Genomic DNA, 14267 nt, shown 5'->3' with positions numbered 1-14267 from the left:
AGTTAACATGATTGTCTTCTGGGAGAAATCACTAATTACCTTGTTATCTCTAAGCTGTATAAACAGCGAAATGTAGTTAAGCATGTGTGTGTGTGTGTGTGTGGACACCTGGAAGGTATAATTTATATAATTTAATATAATTATATATATAATTTAAGGTAGAATTTTTCTTTAAAAATAGTTTTCTCATTTTCTTCAATACAAACAGAGTTCATTGGGAGCGCCATCTGGTGGTCATCGGAAGAAACGCAGTTGAAGAACCTCCAACTTTGGCTTTGATGTTTTTCAAAAGTTTCACTTGCAGCTCTGACTCAGACAGGTGACGTCACAAGTCAAATTATTTATCGGGAGATCATTTAATGGTACCGTTTGTGTGACTGCAGCTTTTAAACGTGACAGTCTTCTGCTGCTTTACTTCTACTTTCTATGTGAAAAACTACAACGAGGTATCTGGAGACCAAACCTGATGTTTACTAGACCACAGGCCACCAGATTAATCAGACACTATATGTTTGAGGTTATGGTTTAATCTGCTGCTGGGAGGAGACGCAGATTCAGGGTTAACTCCAGTCTGGCTGAGATCTAAGGATACATTCTTCACGCGATTTGGGTTCATTCTGGATGCTTGTCTGATGATTTTCTGCTGGGCGAGAGTTCAGTCTCAAACTCCTGCTGAGGTCATACAAGTTCAGAGCCAACACACACACACACACGTCGGGTATTCGTTTATTGTGGGGACATCTAATTGACATGTTGCTTTCCCTAGCCCCTTACCCTAACCCTCACCATTAATAATGACTGCTTAACCCTCACCATGACCCAGTTATAACCCTGACACTAAAACCACATTTTGAGTCTCAAAACCGCCTTGAAACTTGTGGGGACCAGGATTTTGGTCCTCACAAGTACAGTAAACTTCCAATTTTTGGTCCCCACAAAGATATGATTACACGCACGCACGCACGCACACACACTGCTGCCTATTTCAGGCTCTGTGTGCGCGCACTTAAACATCCACAGTCCTGCTTCACCTTTTCTTTCTTCTTAAGCTATAATCTCTCTCGTGCACGCGCACACGCACTCACACGTACCTTTCCCGCAGGTTCCCCTCTGGATGAAGATCACCGGCGGCTGCTGCAGCTTCATGGCCCGGTTGCTGACGCGCTTCAGCTCGCAGATGTTCCGGTACGAGACGCCGTCGCTGCCGCACACGGGTTCGGAGCTTTTGCACACGCACACGCCGGCGCTGCCCCTCCGCCGGACAGTGGCCGACACCTCCACGCCGTCAGTCACCACGCACTCCATCCCCTCGGCGCAATCGCGGTCTCCGGTGCCGCCGCACTTTTCGCCCTCGCCGGACGCGCACACCGGGCAGCAGTCGCAGCGGTCCAGCACGTCGCCGGCCAGGCAGTCCGCGGGGATGGGAGCGCACTGAGACTTGTCGCACTTCTCCGGGCAGCCGATGGCGAGGCGTTTGGCTCTCAGCGCCTCGGCCACCAGGCTAGAGGAGGCGAACAGGGCCATTACGCACAGGACAAACCGGAGACTCATGATGGGACAGTCCGACAGAAACTCAGACCTGCAGTTAACTTTTACACGGAGTTGTGCAGTAAGAGTCTTAAGGTGTGCTCTGGGGCAGCGTGGAGCTCAGGGAACCTTCACCGGAGGACTGGCGTACGCAGTGTGGCGCTTCGCTCCCCGTGACGGTTTATAAAAGCTGCAGGATAAACACAGGAGGCTATTGGTGGGCCTGAGTGACGTCTGTTAGGGAGGAGGAGGTGGAGGTGTATGTGACTGAAGCTGTGCACACACATATTTAGAAAAAATTACATTGAATTTTGTTCAAAACTGTCCCGAACTTGCTGCACATTTAACTCCACAGATCTGATTTCAGAGCTGTGCAGCTATGATGTGACCAGCCTATGAAACATGCTGCCACTGATTTAAGGGTTCATAAAAGGTTTATAAAGTATTTTAAACATTATAAAAACAGATTACATCACATACTCGGCCTGCTGACCTTTGGTGCTTTAAATAAATTTTGCTGTCAAATCTTCTCTCTTTACATTCAAATCATTGTCCCGAAGGCTGCCCCTGCCTGAGCCCGGGTCCTGCTGGAAGTCTTTTCCCTTTAGAAGGGAGTTCTTCCTCTCCACCATCGCCAAGAGCTGTTGGAAGGGGATCACGCAAATGTTGGGCTCTTCTGTCTGATAATCAAGTGTTTTACACAATATTACACAACTGTTGTGAACTGGAGTTTATAAATAAAGTGAAGTGAAAGGTTCGTTTTTTTAGTTCAACTTAGAAGTTCTTAATAAATCTAAAAGTTTATTCAAAAATCTCCAGAAAATTTCATTTTTTTAATAATTTGTTTGTTTTTAAAAGAAAAATACATGTATGAAGTAGTACTAATATAAATGTGGATGACAACTGTTTTTATGGGCAAAAGAATACAGATAGTTGTTATAAACTCCTGTGCTAAAACAAAGTGTACGGATGCTTTATAATTCCTCTTCTCATTCCTCTGTGTGCGTTTTTGTTTTCTAATTTTATACTGCATTAGGCGCTGCTGCTGGGAGCCCTTTATCATTGACCTGCAGTCAGTTAATGCGACACCGATTGATTTTTCCAGGAAAACAGAGACAGATCAGCACTGTGACGGAAATGTTTGCCTGCTCGAATTGTCCAAATGTACCAGCAGCATTTGTTTTGCAGACGTGTGCAAGAAAACTGTTGTTTTGCGGCTCTTTTTAAGAACAGATCCATCATGAGAGAGAGAATCAAGAAAACTGAAATCTGTGGATTTGCAGAGATTGTGGTAGAAATGATCCTTGCAAGGGAACAAATGAGCTTTCTTAAAACTTAGTTTAGAGCAAATTCAGCACTTTTTTGTAAGCAGAGTTTCAGATTTTGCTGCTGAGTCTATAAACACCTCTTTATGTCCTGTAACTGCTGAAATTTAAGTGAATGTAAAATTAGCTGCCCAGTTAAGCTCCTGGCAGGATTTCAAGGTATCTGCTAAGTGGCAAGACTTTGGTGTGGAAGGACTTTGGTTAAACTCAGAGGCTGTTCGTATGTTTCCTGTAATCTCTCTTCAAGCAGCTATAAATCTTATAAATTACACTGTGAAACCAGCAGAAACGAACAGATACAGTTACAGATGTTTGCTCTCTGAGTTCTCGTATCACATAAGCTTCATCAAAAAACACATTTCTCAGCTCTCTACGAGCCCGGTCTCTGATTTGTTAGCTTCCTCTCTGCTCCGGTCTTCTCAGAAACTGCAGCAGTAACATCTGTGCAGAGGACAGCTGATACGTCACAGCTGGGTTGAAGCTTCGTTACGGAAACAATCAATTGTCCCGAACCTCTGAACGCTCAATGAAAAGCATTTCTCTGACATCAGACGTGACATAATCCGATTGATGCATGCCAGTGTTTGATACTCTGCGAGACAAACAGATCTTTGGGTTCTCTGCAGGCGACAGCGCTGGAGGTGCTGAAACGCAGGCTGGTGTTTCAGTTCATGTTTACGAAGCACATTTAGGAGTTTCATCAGACTCGACGCACTGCCGAGTCAGACCTCTCCAGCAGCTGCAGACTTATCGATGCAGGAGGAAGCCAAGGAAACCCACCCAGAGTCCGATCCCTGATGGGTGTGTGTGTGTGTGTGTGTGCACTGAGTGTGTGTGTTGGAATGAAGGTGGTGACACATAAATCTGAGCGAGCGGGTGAAAGTGAGAGCTTTTATTTTTGCCCACAATTGTGATAAAGTGAGTGATTTTAATGTTTCTACACCAGACTTCACACAGTGTGTGTATGTGTGTGTACTCTGCAGTGAGTTATGTACTTATTTGACCACAAGAGTGAATATGTGTGTGTGTGTGTGTGTGTTAACTGAACATGCAGCTGAAACTTGCTGAAGTCCAGGTTTTAATGTGTTAAATAGTTTCTGCATTTTAGTGGGCAAACAGTTCAGACACAAACTACTTTTGTGTCTGAACAAAAATTTTAACTAATTTTCTGTTTCCAGACTATAAACTGTCCCCATGAAATATTCAAAATGTGTGAGAAACACAGTTTGGATCTTGACACGTGTTATAGTACAAGGACAAGCTGGCATGAAGCATCTCGGGACGGTGTTGTTCTCCACATATAAACTTCACAGTTCTCTGGAGAGATGAAGCTTGATGATGATGAAGATGATGATGGTGGAGAGCATCGTCAGGTGTTCAGCTGGGTTTATAATCAAAGCTCGTGATTGGTTTGATTTTATCTGGTTAAACAGGATAACAAGCAGCTTTCTCTCCTCTCAGCATGATGGGAAATCCACCCGTGTAAAGTGATGTTCGCTTGGCTGAAGTTTGGGTTGATTCCAGTGTCTTCTTCCTGCCGTGTGATGGCGTTTGTCTCCACCCACCAGAGTCCATCAACAAAGTCATTCCTCCATCTTTCCTGTGCTAAAGTAGAGAAAAACTAGCAAACACTACCTACATCTTTTTTTGTTATGCTTTTCCATATTTTTGTCACCGTTTTGTTTTTAAATTAAACTAATTAAACACTTTTTTAATATAAGAAGGATGATTTGTTTTATATAGAGGAGCACAGATCCCTTTTCACAAATTCACATCAAATGAACCTGTAACCGTGACTCTAAGGACGTCATAATGGGTGAGTTCTTAAAAACTCAAAGGGTTTGAATGCAAGGTCTGTGTGGTGATGTTGTAATGAGCGGTTCCGCCTCTGGAGGCCAGTAGAGAGGCGTTTAGGCTTTCGGTGTGACTTCATAAACACCCTGTCAAATGACTCGAGACGTCAGCCCTCAGCTGCTCCTGCTGCAGCCCCTCACCTCCAGAAAAACATGATGCAGAGGGGATTTTCATCCATCTTTCTGTCTCTGTGTTTGTGTGTTCCTGTTGCCACCCTCATCGCCATAGAGACGCACTTGAGAGGGTCTGCGGATGAAGTCAGGGCTCAGCGACTTAACAAGACGAAGATGTGGGTGTACGTGTTTTTAAGTATTTCAAGACCTCGAGAGGCTTTAATGTTCTTTAAAGGAAGTTTAAGGGTGTTGGAGGGGGAATCTGGACCACTGGGAGACTGCAGTGGTCACTGAAGGAGATGGAGACGTTAAAGTTATCCTCAAAAATGTTACAGTGATGCTGTAGTGGGGGGCTGGTCATTGCTTAAGGAGCTTAGGGTTCATGTGGGTTTTGAAGGTGAAACTTAAGTTTCACGTGTTCTTGAATGAGTTTCATGGAGGGCTTGGTGCCTGAAGGGCCTGCATGATTTTCTGCTACAGTTTCCAGGCTCGGTGATAGACTTTGATTGCTCCCATTTGCTCAGGTGTGAATATAAACCTGATATTTCTATCAATCAAAGAACTTCTGACACATTTTGTCAGGCCTGAATGTGCCTGGTCTTATCCAGTGCTCACCGAATGATTGAAAGCCGTCATCTACGTGATTCAGATGGTCCTTAGAGCACTCACTGGACTTTAACGCAGGTCCGCTCCTAACCAGTGTTGGTCAAGTTACTTGAAAAAAGTAATCAGTAACTAATTACTGATTACCTCCCCCAAAAAGTAATCCCGTTACTTTACTGATTACTTATTTTCAAAAGTAATTAATTACTTAGTTACTTTTTAAAAACATGATTTACAACCTGAATAGGTGATAAAGTGATAGATCTTTCAGCCCAATTCTACTTTTTCTGCATAATCCATCATACAAAATGTAATCAAATGGAAAAGTCTCTTTTTAACACTTGTTTTATTCGTTTTAATCTTTTAACTTTATGTATCAAACAAAAATTTAATTATCTGCAACATTCTCTGACTGGAAGAAATTAGTTTAACATTTAAACCTATTTTCTGCACATTCCAGCACATAAAATAAAATATTTTGTGTGTTTACACTCAGTCTTTCAAATAGATGCAAGTAAAACACAGCAGAAAATAAATAAAGTCAAAGACTAGCGGTCCTGTTGCTCTATTTTCACCTGTAAAGCAGGAGTGGGGTAGGCGGAGGTTTACCCTGGTGCAGGTGTGCAGCGGTCAGTGGAAGAATCCGCGAGTTTCTCTGTGAGTTTCCCATTACGTCGTAGCTACTCGGTGCTTGCTTGGAAGTTTAGGGGTTTTTTCGCTGTAAAAAGAAGTTTTCTTCCCACGCACAACGGACACTAATGTTTTTGTCACTTTTTATGGAATCAAACTCAAAGTAAGGTCAGTACTTCCACGCTTTAAACGCTGCACGCTCATACTCTCTCTGCACTCGATATATGATCCATTGTTGATCTGCACACAGCTGTTGTCACGAACGTCGCACTCGCTTACGTCACCGTCATGAGACATTCTCGCAAAAAAATCACGCTTTTAGTAACGCAGTAACGCAGCGTTCCTACAGGAAAGTAACAGTAATCTAATTACCGTTTTTGCAATAGTAATCCGTTACTTTACTCGTTACTTGAAAAAAGTAATCGGATGCCCATCTCTGCTCCTAACTGAAGGAGGAGAGTCATTTAATGGGTTTCTGTGATCACTGAAGGGCTCCCATGGGACAGTTAAGGGCTGCTACTGGTGACTTGGTTGGCTTTGATCCCCAAAACAATTCACTCAGTGGTCACTCAAGAGTTACCAGAGAACTACGAGGAGGTGTTACTGACCACTAGAGTTACATCTTCAGTTGTGGATGTGGAATCATTGTGAGTGAAAAACTTGTCATCTTGATGCTCTTTGACTTTTCAAAGAGTTCATGGATCCTCAGCAGCATGAGGAATAATTTACCATCTGTCGGTCCTGCCAAGAGTTTACGTGTTTTTAAATCTTGGATGCACAGAGTAAGCGAACATAATGTGATTCTTCTGCTCGCACACCAACTGCTGGATCTGTAATTTGCTGTTACACGATCCTGTGCTGTAGCTGTAAAGAACATTTAGTAGTTTGGCTGAATTCATCAGAACCTTTCCACTGTTTAATGAAATTATGTCCACTTTGGAGCTTCCTCTCTGCTCAGGATCAAACATGGCAAATACCCCATGCTTTTAAATAACTTTTTTTTGCAGTATTTAACTTCTCTGCAGCTTTTAAGTGAATATGAAACAGAACAAGATGTTTTCAAACGTTCACCATATTCCAGCTTTTCTAACAAATGCCTGTGGTTGGGATTGGAAGTTCATGACTGACTTTAGAGGCATGATTTTGAAGCGTGACTCATGTGTGCAATGAGTCAGAATTAACATTAAACAGATAAAACATAACAAATGTACAAGAAGCTCCAGGCCCGGTGGAGTTGTCCTCGGCCTTCCTGCCTCTTCCCGGCTCCAGCTTCACTTGGACAGCTCATCATTCGTGTTTATGATGTGAAGACCGTTGGAGGGAATTCAAACACTCTTGCTTTTCCCAGAAACACAGAGCGTGCACGTGTGCGTGTGAAAAATCAAGTTGAGTCAGTCAGCAATAACCATTTGATTTATGCATGTCAGCGTTTCAGAGAGAGAGCGAGAAAAAGACAGAGAGAACAACAAAGTCAGAGCTGGCACAGGTTAACGTGCAGCTGTCGCGCCTGCACAGAGTGCGCTGTGTATATGTGTGTTTGTGTTTGTATACGTGTGTTTGTCCGTACGATGACGCAGACCTCCTCCTCTTCCTCCCATCTGCTCAAACAGTCCGATTGAAGTCTTCACATTGGAGCCGCTCTGCAGCATTTTGCTTCCCGGCTGCATCGTCTTTGAGGTTTACTCACTTACTCACACTGACTGCAAGTCACAACTCTGAAATCAAGAAAACCAGAGAAGAAGCTGCGGTTTCCTCACCATGCCGGTCAAATCAGGACAAGAGTTTGACAAAAACAGCCAGAAATGATGCTCGTCAGGATTTCAGTTTGAATAAATCGGCATGGATCGGTTATTAAATATCCTCTGGTCATTTTGTATATATATGTGCTGACAGCAGCCACCGTCACAACCACTGGATTTGGAATTCTGGAGCCGCGTGGTCGTTCCGTGGAGTCGGAACAAAACAACAGTGTGGTCATTATTTGGAGAGCTTATGACTGTGCGGTCATTTCAGAGGCTGTAGTTGCTGCGCTGTTCTCGCCATCTGCATCACCTTACCTCCACACCCACCTGCACGCCAGCTGCTCACTCCCTCATCACCGCCTCTGTTTACATACTAAATCATCTCTGAGGTGGAGATACGTGGATTCACGGGTCTTAAAGTGAAGCAGCGGCTTTCGCCTCTTGGCGGTGTCACCGTTTTTTCTTAAATCATCAGCTGGCAGCACTGGTTGGTTTCTGTCTCGCTCTCTCTTTCAGTAAAGGAACACGAGGTCCTTTGCCCTAAATCCTATTAGCAGGGGACCACTGAAGTATAAATCCAGGGCCAGCCCATCCTTCACTCCCATTTGTTTTGTTAAGTTTGTCTTCATTAAACAGATGAGAGGTGGCTGCAGTCCAGCTCTAATAAAACATCAGCGTAGACTGAATGTAATCCAGCGTGGGGAGGACGGCAGGTTGTGCAACAAGGAGAAGAAAGTTTCCTCGTGTGTCAGATTAAGACTGTGAGACGAGCTCTGATCAGGTCGGCCTGACCAGAAGACTGAGCTTAAGGTGAGATTAGAAGAACATGGGAGGACAGACGAACGTCCTTTGTTGCCTTAAAAGAAAAATAATTTATCTCTTTAATTTCTCTTTAAGCTGGGGGTGTCAAACATAAGGTCTGAGGGCCAGAATTGGGCTGGCAAAGACTCCAATCGGGTCTCTCCCTTTTTTTTAATCTTATAATAAAATATCTCAGCAGTTAAACATCTTTACACTGACAGAAAGAAGAGCTCCACTCATCTGGAGCACTCACGATCAAAGTGGCATGTACAGCATGTGGTGTTCTTTAACATAGATGCAAGTACTAAAACCAGAGGTGGAGCATTTATGCACCAAGAACTGCTGTGGTTTTACTGGGAAAGCACTCCAGGCAGTAACAGCGCCCAACTAAGAAAACGTCTGCTGAACCACAAGCAAGAAATAAGCGTTAACTGGTGAGCATCAAAGATGGCGGCAGTAGGACGCTGTATTCTGTTGATGCTGAGCTGAGAGATCTACCACACACACACTTGAATCAAAGGTCAGGCCGGATCTCCACATCGTGTTGCATCACATCCTCTTATTTTCATTGACAAACTAACAACTTCATCTGGAGGAGATTTCAGGTCTTTCTTTGATAAGGAGAAACAGACGGTCCACACGAGCGAAGCATCTGTAGCGGAGGCTTGGACTGAGCTGAGGGGCTGACCTGAAGTGAACTTCAGCCACATCAACCTTTGAACAGCTTTGGGTTTAAATGGATCGATGAGTCACTGGAGAAAGAAGCACAAAAATAATACAGAAGACGACACTGTATTCAGTTTTAGAGCTCATGTCAGGAGTCGTTGGCAGATAAATGGGGAAATAAAAAGTCCCTTTTGGGGATTTGTTGACAGACCTCCAATCAAACCCTGCACTTCATCTGATTTACTTCCATCTGTATTTACTGAGTGAAACACGCAGTTTTTCCAAAGCAGTGAATCTATTTTTATTGTTTTGTGTCTTGCTAACTAATAATAACATTAGATTAGATGCTTTAAAAGACCTCAGAGACTCACCAGGTGTCTGATTTATCCCCAGAAACGAATAACGGAGGTTTAGGGAAGTTTAGATAAACTCGATGTGAGCTGCCTGTAACAGCTGGAGAAGAGCAGCTGCTCCATAATGAGGTGAGGACAGTGTTTAGACACCAGCAGCTCCATTAACTCCTGGCACCTTTACATATCAGACTAAACGAGTTTCCCTTTATCCTCATGAATGTACGTTTAAACTGCTGTACGTTTCCATTTATGTGCAGCATCTGATGTATGCAGAGGGGCTGCTGAGATTATTAATATTATTATTATTTTCACTCCCACATCTAAATAATGTGAAGACGTTTCCCTTATTGGTCTTTATTTTAAAATAATGTTAAACCGATTTTATTATTTTCAGTCTTGAAGTTTATTTTTTTCATTCATTTTATACTTGGTTGTATGTATTACAGTTTTTTCTGATTGCTTAAGCACATTTTTTGTAACTATTGGCTATTTTTGCAAAACTCTACACACAAATAAGAAAACCTGTCACCCAATTATCAAAACATTGTAGTTCTCTTGCAAAAGCGAACACAGCTAGATTAACTCTTCACACCTTCGTAAAAATGGTGTTTTCGTATCAAACAGTACACACAAGCCATCATCTACTAAGCACACAATGCGCCAACTGCACACTGATGGTATGAATACAAAACACATCTGGCTTTTGCTTTCTCTGTGCACAAGCTAGGCCATGTCAGTTTGAGCTCATACTTTTGTCATAGGTCTGTAAACATGGAGGGATCCAAACTTCAAGTACTGGTGTTTATTTACACACATCAAAACAAACACAAGTGTTTATTTCCAAGTATAGGATTATTTGCAATCGCCATATTGACTATATGGGTTTCTTGGTCTGCAGTGAACATGCGTCCTCTGCCCCCAGCATCTGGTCATCTAGCAATTCTGTAAAGTAACAATTTCAGTATTTTTACATCTATGGTATTGTTGTGTTTCTCATTAGCATATGGCAGTGCTACAAATCTTAGTGCAAAGTGACTGTACTAACCGATTCTCATTTCAAAATGTCCTTATGATTCTTGCTACAGTGTAGCGGCTCGAGTTAGGCTGAACCCGTCGACCAGCTTCCCTCAGGGTCATTCCACGGTTGATTACATGGTCCACTATTGTAGCTCTGATGTCATCAGCAATTCTATTTCTTACTCTTCTTACCCTTCCTCTGCCCCCTCCTCGTCCTCTTCCCCCCTCCTCGTCCTCCTCTCCCCCCTCCTCGTCCTCCTCTTGTTCCTCCTTGTCCTTGTCGTCCTCTTCATCCTACTTCTTCACCTCCACGTCCTCTTCCTCGGCCTCCTCTACTTCTCACTCTTCCTGCTCCCTCCATTGTACTCCACACACAGAGCTTACCTGTATTATAGAGCTTGGGCTGATTGCAAAGTGAACTAATTATCTAAAAAAGTTTTTACATGTGACAGTGTGCCAGACAGTTGGCAAAATAGTGTAAATAATAGCCATAAACGTGTATAGTTTTGCTAGGAGTGTGTTGATCATTTGGAAATTGAGTGTAAAGCAGTGAGTTGTGTTTACAGTTCTGCAAAAAGAGTGCTGTGCAGTGGATTGTAGCTACAGGTTTTCAAAGTGTGTGTTACAAAATGGCAAACTGAGTGCAAAGCAGTGTTTGTGCTTTTAGTTTTGCAAACTCAGTGAGTGGTTTTGCTATAAGTATTAATAGTTTTAGAAAATGTGCTATAAGAATCACAGTTAGGGTTTAAGCATTCAGAAAAAACTGTAAGCTCTGTCTTTGGGCTGTGTTACACGCCCCTCCTCTGAGACAGCAACACCCAAACTGAGGCAGAAGCTTTTTGGATGGAACTTGAGGTCTTACTAGCATCCAAAGGAATGCGTTATGAATAAAGTCATGCCTCTCCACAGATATCATGAAAGTAAATTATCCATAGAAATCAAAACCATTACTTATAGCAGGAGCTAAACATGTTTATTTCTGCTCTAAACTTGTACATTTTAACATGAGAGTCTATGGGGACCGATGGAGACTGAGTCATTTTTGGAGCCCCCAGTGGGCAATAGAGGAACTGCAATTTTGGCATTTTGGTCAAAAGAGCTTGCAAAGAAAAGCGTCTGGACTTCTTTAAGTTACTTGAAGACGTTTCACCTCTCATCCGAGAGGCTTCTTCAGTTCTAAGGTCAAATGGTGGAGAGTCCCAGATATAACCCTGGTGGGAGTTTCCCCCCACAGGGGGACAAAAGGACCCCCTGATGATCCTCTAATCGCCTGAGCCAAGGTGTGGAACTGGGTGTGGGTCCCAATCAGCCAGAGTTTCGTGTCAGTTCATTGTGAAACCTGGCCCCACCTTATCAAGCGAATTCCTGAGGTCAGATGGCCCAGGGTGTGAGTGGGCCTTAAGGCGTCTGGGAAGGGATCTCAAAACTGGATTATAGATGGCAGAGAGTTGGTGTCGTAAACCACCGCCTCTGTTCAAAGATGGTCGCTCACAATTTTGGCATTTACGCTTCATGTCTGAGCCCAGGGGGTCACACTACAACTACTTGGGTGGTGGTGTGCTTTTAAAGCTGAGTGTGGAGCAGCATACACTCTGAACGGTCACTGTCTATTACACTGGTGACTGTCCCACGTGGCAGCGGCAGGTTTATGGCCATGAAACGTGACATAAAAAGAAACCGAGATACTCGCCAGACTACAAACAGATTAAAGTCTGCTAGAACTTGAACATCCTCAGCATGCACGGGAACACAGACACTCCCTGATGGCTCATAGCTGAGGTGAAACAAGGTCAACACTATTAGGCAATGAGTTTTTATGTGATACAGATTTGTATGGAGCTGCTTTATCCTTCCCCACAGTTATGCAGTCAGGCCCCCCACCCCTCAGAGAGCAGTCCAACTTAGATTCATTACTGCAGTCAGAAGTCTGAGCGAGCCAATGGGGGACGTGCTCCCTGCATCGAGCGTCCGCTCAGATTAATCACACATCTTATGTAGCTCTTCACGGTGCTAAGGGACTGATGCTCAGGAAATGATGACCTAATGACCAGCGAGCACCTCACAAGAGTTCGTTTGGAGAGCCTCCACCCGATGAGACCACTGCATGAAGAATGGAGGCTTCTTCCAACTGTAAGTCAGGACAAAGTGCCTAAAGGGAGGCACCTACATGTGTGTGAGGAGGTTTACAACATACAGCTCGGTGACACCTAGTGGACACACTTGCACATGCACGGCTATTTCTCTGATCTTTCTCTGATACAAAAGATCAGTCACTCGAGGAGCAGAAGTGCAAACTTTGAACCCTCAGGATCTGCTGTCATTCTCCAGTCTCAGCCAGCACAGCACATCCCTGTGGTTTCACCTCCATGCACAGGCGCATGCAGGTCCCGCACAAACATTAGGCAGGTGTTTTATTTTTTTGTAGTCCTGCAGAAAATGAAACTTCCTGTTTGAATACTTCTTTAAATGACTGGTTCTCATATGTCTCCAATAGGTGCAGAGATGTCATAAAATATTGAATTCATGATAAAATTCAGAAGCTAAAGTCTAAAATCAAAAGCAGCTTTTACTTTTTAAGGTCTTGTGAAATCAGCCTGCACGTTGGTGTAAACCTCAGGGGCTCCAGCAGGACTAAACTTTGCCCTGTTGTCCTACAGTAACTTCCTGTTTTACTTTGAAGTTTAGTTTTCGCATTATATACTGCGCAAAAAATGAAAGCAACAAATTGGATTATAGAATCACGTCAGTGAAACTCCTGGGATATTGATCTGGTCGGTTGCACAGGTAGTCCAACAGCCAGAAGGTTCGCTGTGTCTCTCAGCACAGTCTTAAAGTCAGTGACTTCAGGAGAGCTGCACAGGGCCACAGGAGGCCATTAACCCATCATCAGGATCATCTGCTCCTTTGTGCCAGAGCTACAAAATGACCTCCAGCAGGCCACTGTTGTGTATACATCTCTGACCAAACCATCAGAAAGAAAATTCATGGCCTGAGGGCTCGACACCCTCTAGTGGTCTCCGTGCTCACTGCCCGGCACCGTGAGGCCGGTAGAACATCAGCTGTTGCCCTGCGCTTTTCACAGACGAGAGCCGGTTCACCCCGAGCACATGTGAGACATGAAAGGGTCTGGAGAAGCCGTGGAGAAGATTACGCTGTAACATCGTTCAGCTCGATGACGTACAGACCTCTACAGGCAACGGCACCCTGACTACCATCAGGTGTCAGGATGAAATCAGATCCCACGCTGGTGCAGTGAGTGCTGGGTTCCTCCTCTCTGGTCAAGTCATGTGCTGAGAGTATGCAGGTAGATTCTAGAGGATGAAGCAATCACTGCCACTGACTGAGCCCCACACAGTAGGAGTACACCCCGATGTTCTCAGACATGCTTCCAGCACATCGGGGCTGTCCAAACTACTCAGGACCATTTTCTGTCGCTGCAATGACATTTCAGAAAAACTGACCTCCTGCATCACTTTTTCAGGGTTTCTTTGTTTTATTTTGTTCCTTCTGTCTTCATTGGATGGTCTCTCCACTTCCTGCTTCCTGTTTGTTTTGTTAAATTTCCTTCTCAACTTTGGCAAAAGTGCCAGAAATGTTGTCTGTGTAATAATTCGTGTGCAGTCCATAAAAGTAAAG

General features: G+C 43.9%; 1 protein-coding gene across 1 annotated transcript in view; it reads right to left on the bottom strand.

The window, feature by feature from the left end:
• htra1b (HtrA serine peptidase 1b) overlaps positions 1-1700 on the bottom strand; it is a 33470-nt gene extending 31770 nt beyond the window's left edge. The window contains exon 1 of the mRNA XM_085170517.1: positions 1092-1700. Coding sequence (XP_085026643.1) covers positions 1092-1551 — 460 coding nt within the window. The 5' untranslated portion in view covers positions 1552-1700. The remainder of the gene's footprint in view (positions 1-1091) is intronic.
• Positions 1701-14267: the final 12567 nt, after the last annotated feature.

The sequence above is a fragment of the Neolamprologus multifasciatus genome, chromosome 8 (genome assembly GCF_963576455.1).
Source record: "Neolamprologus multifasciatus chromosome 8, fNeoMul1.2, whole genome shotgun sequence".
Taxonomy (NCBI): Eukaryota; Metazoa; Chordata; class Actinopteri; order Cichliformes; family Cichlidae; genus Neolamprologus; species Neolamprologus multifasciatus.
Note: the sequence above shows the minus strand (reverse complement) of the source record. Positions and strands in the feature narration are given on the sequence as shown.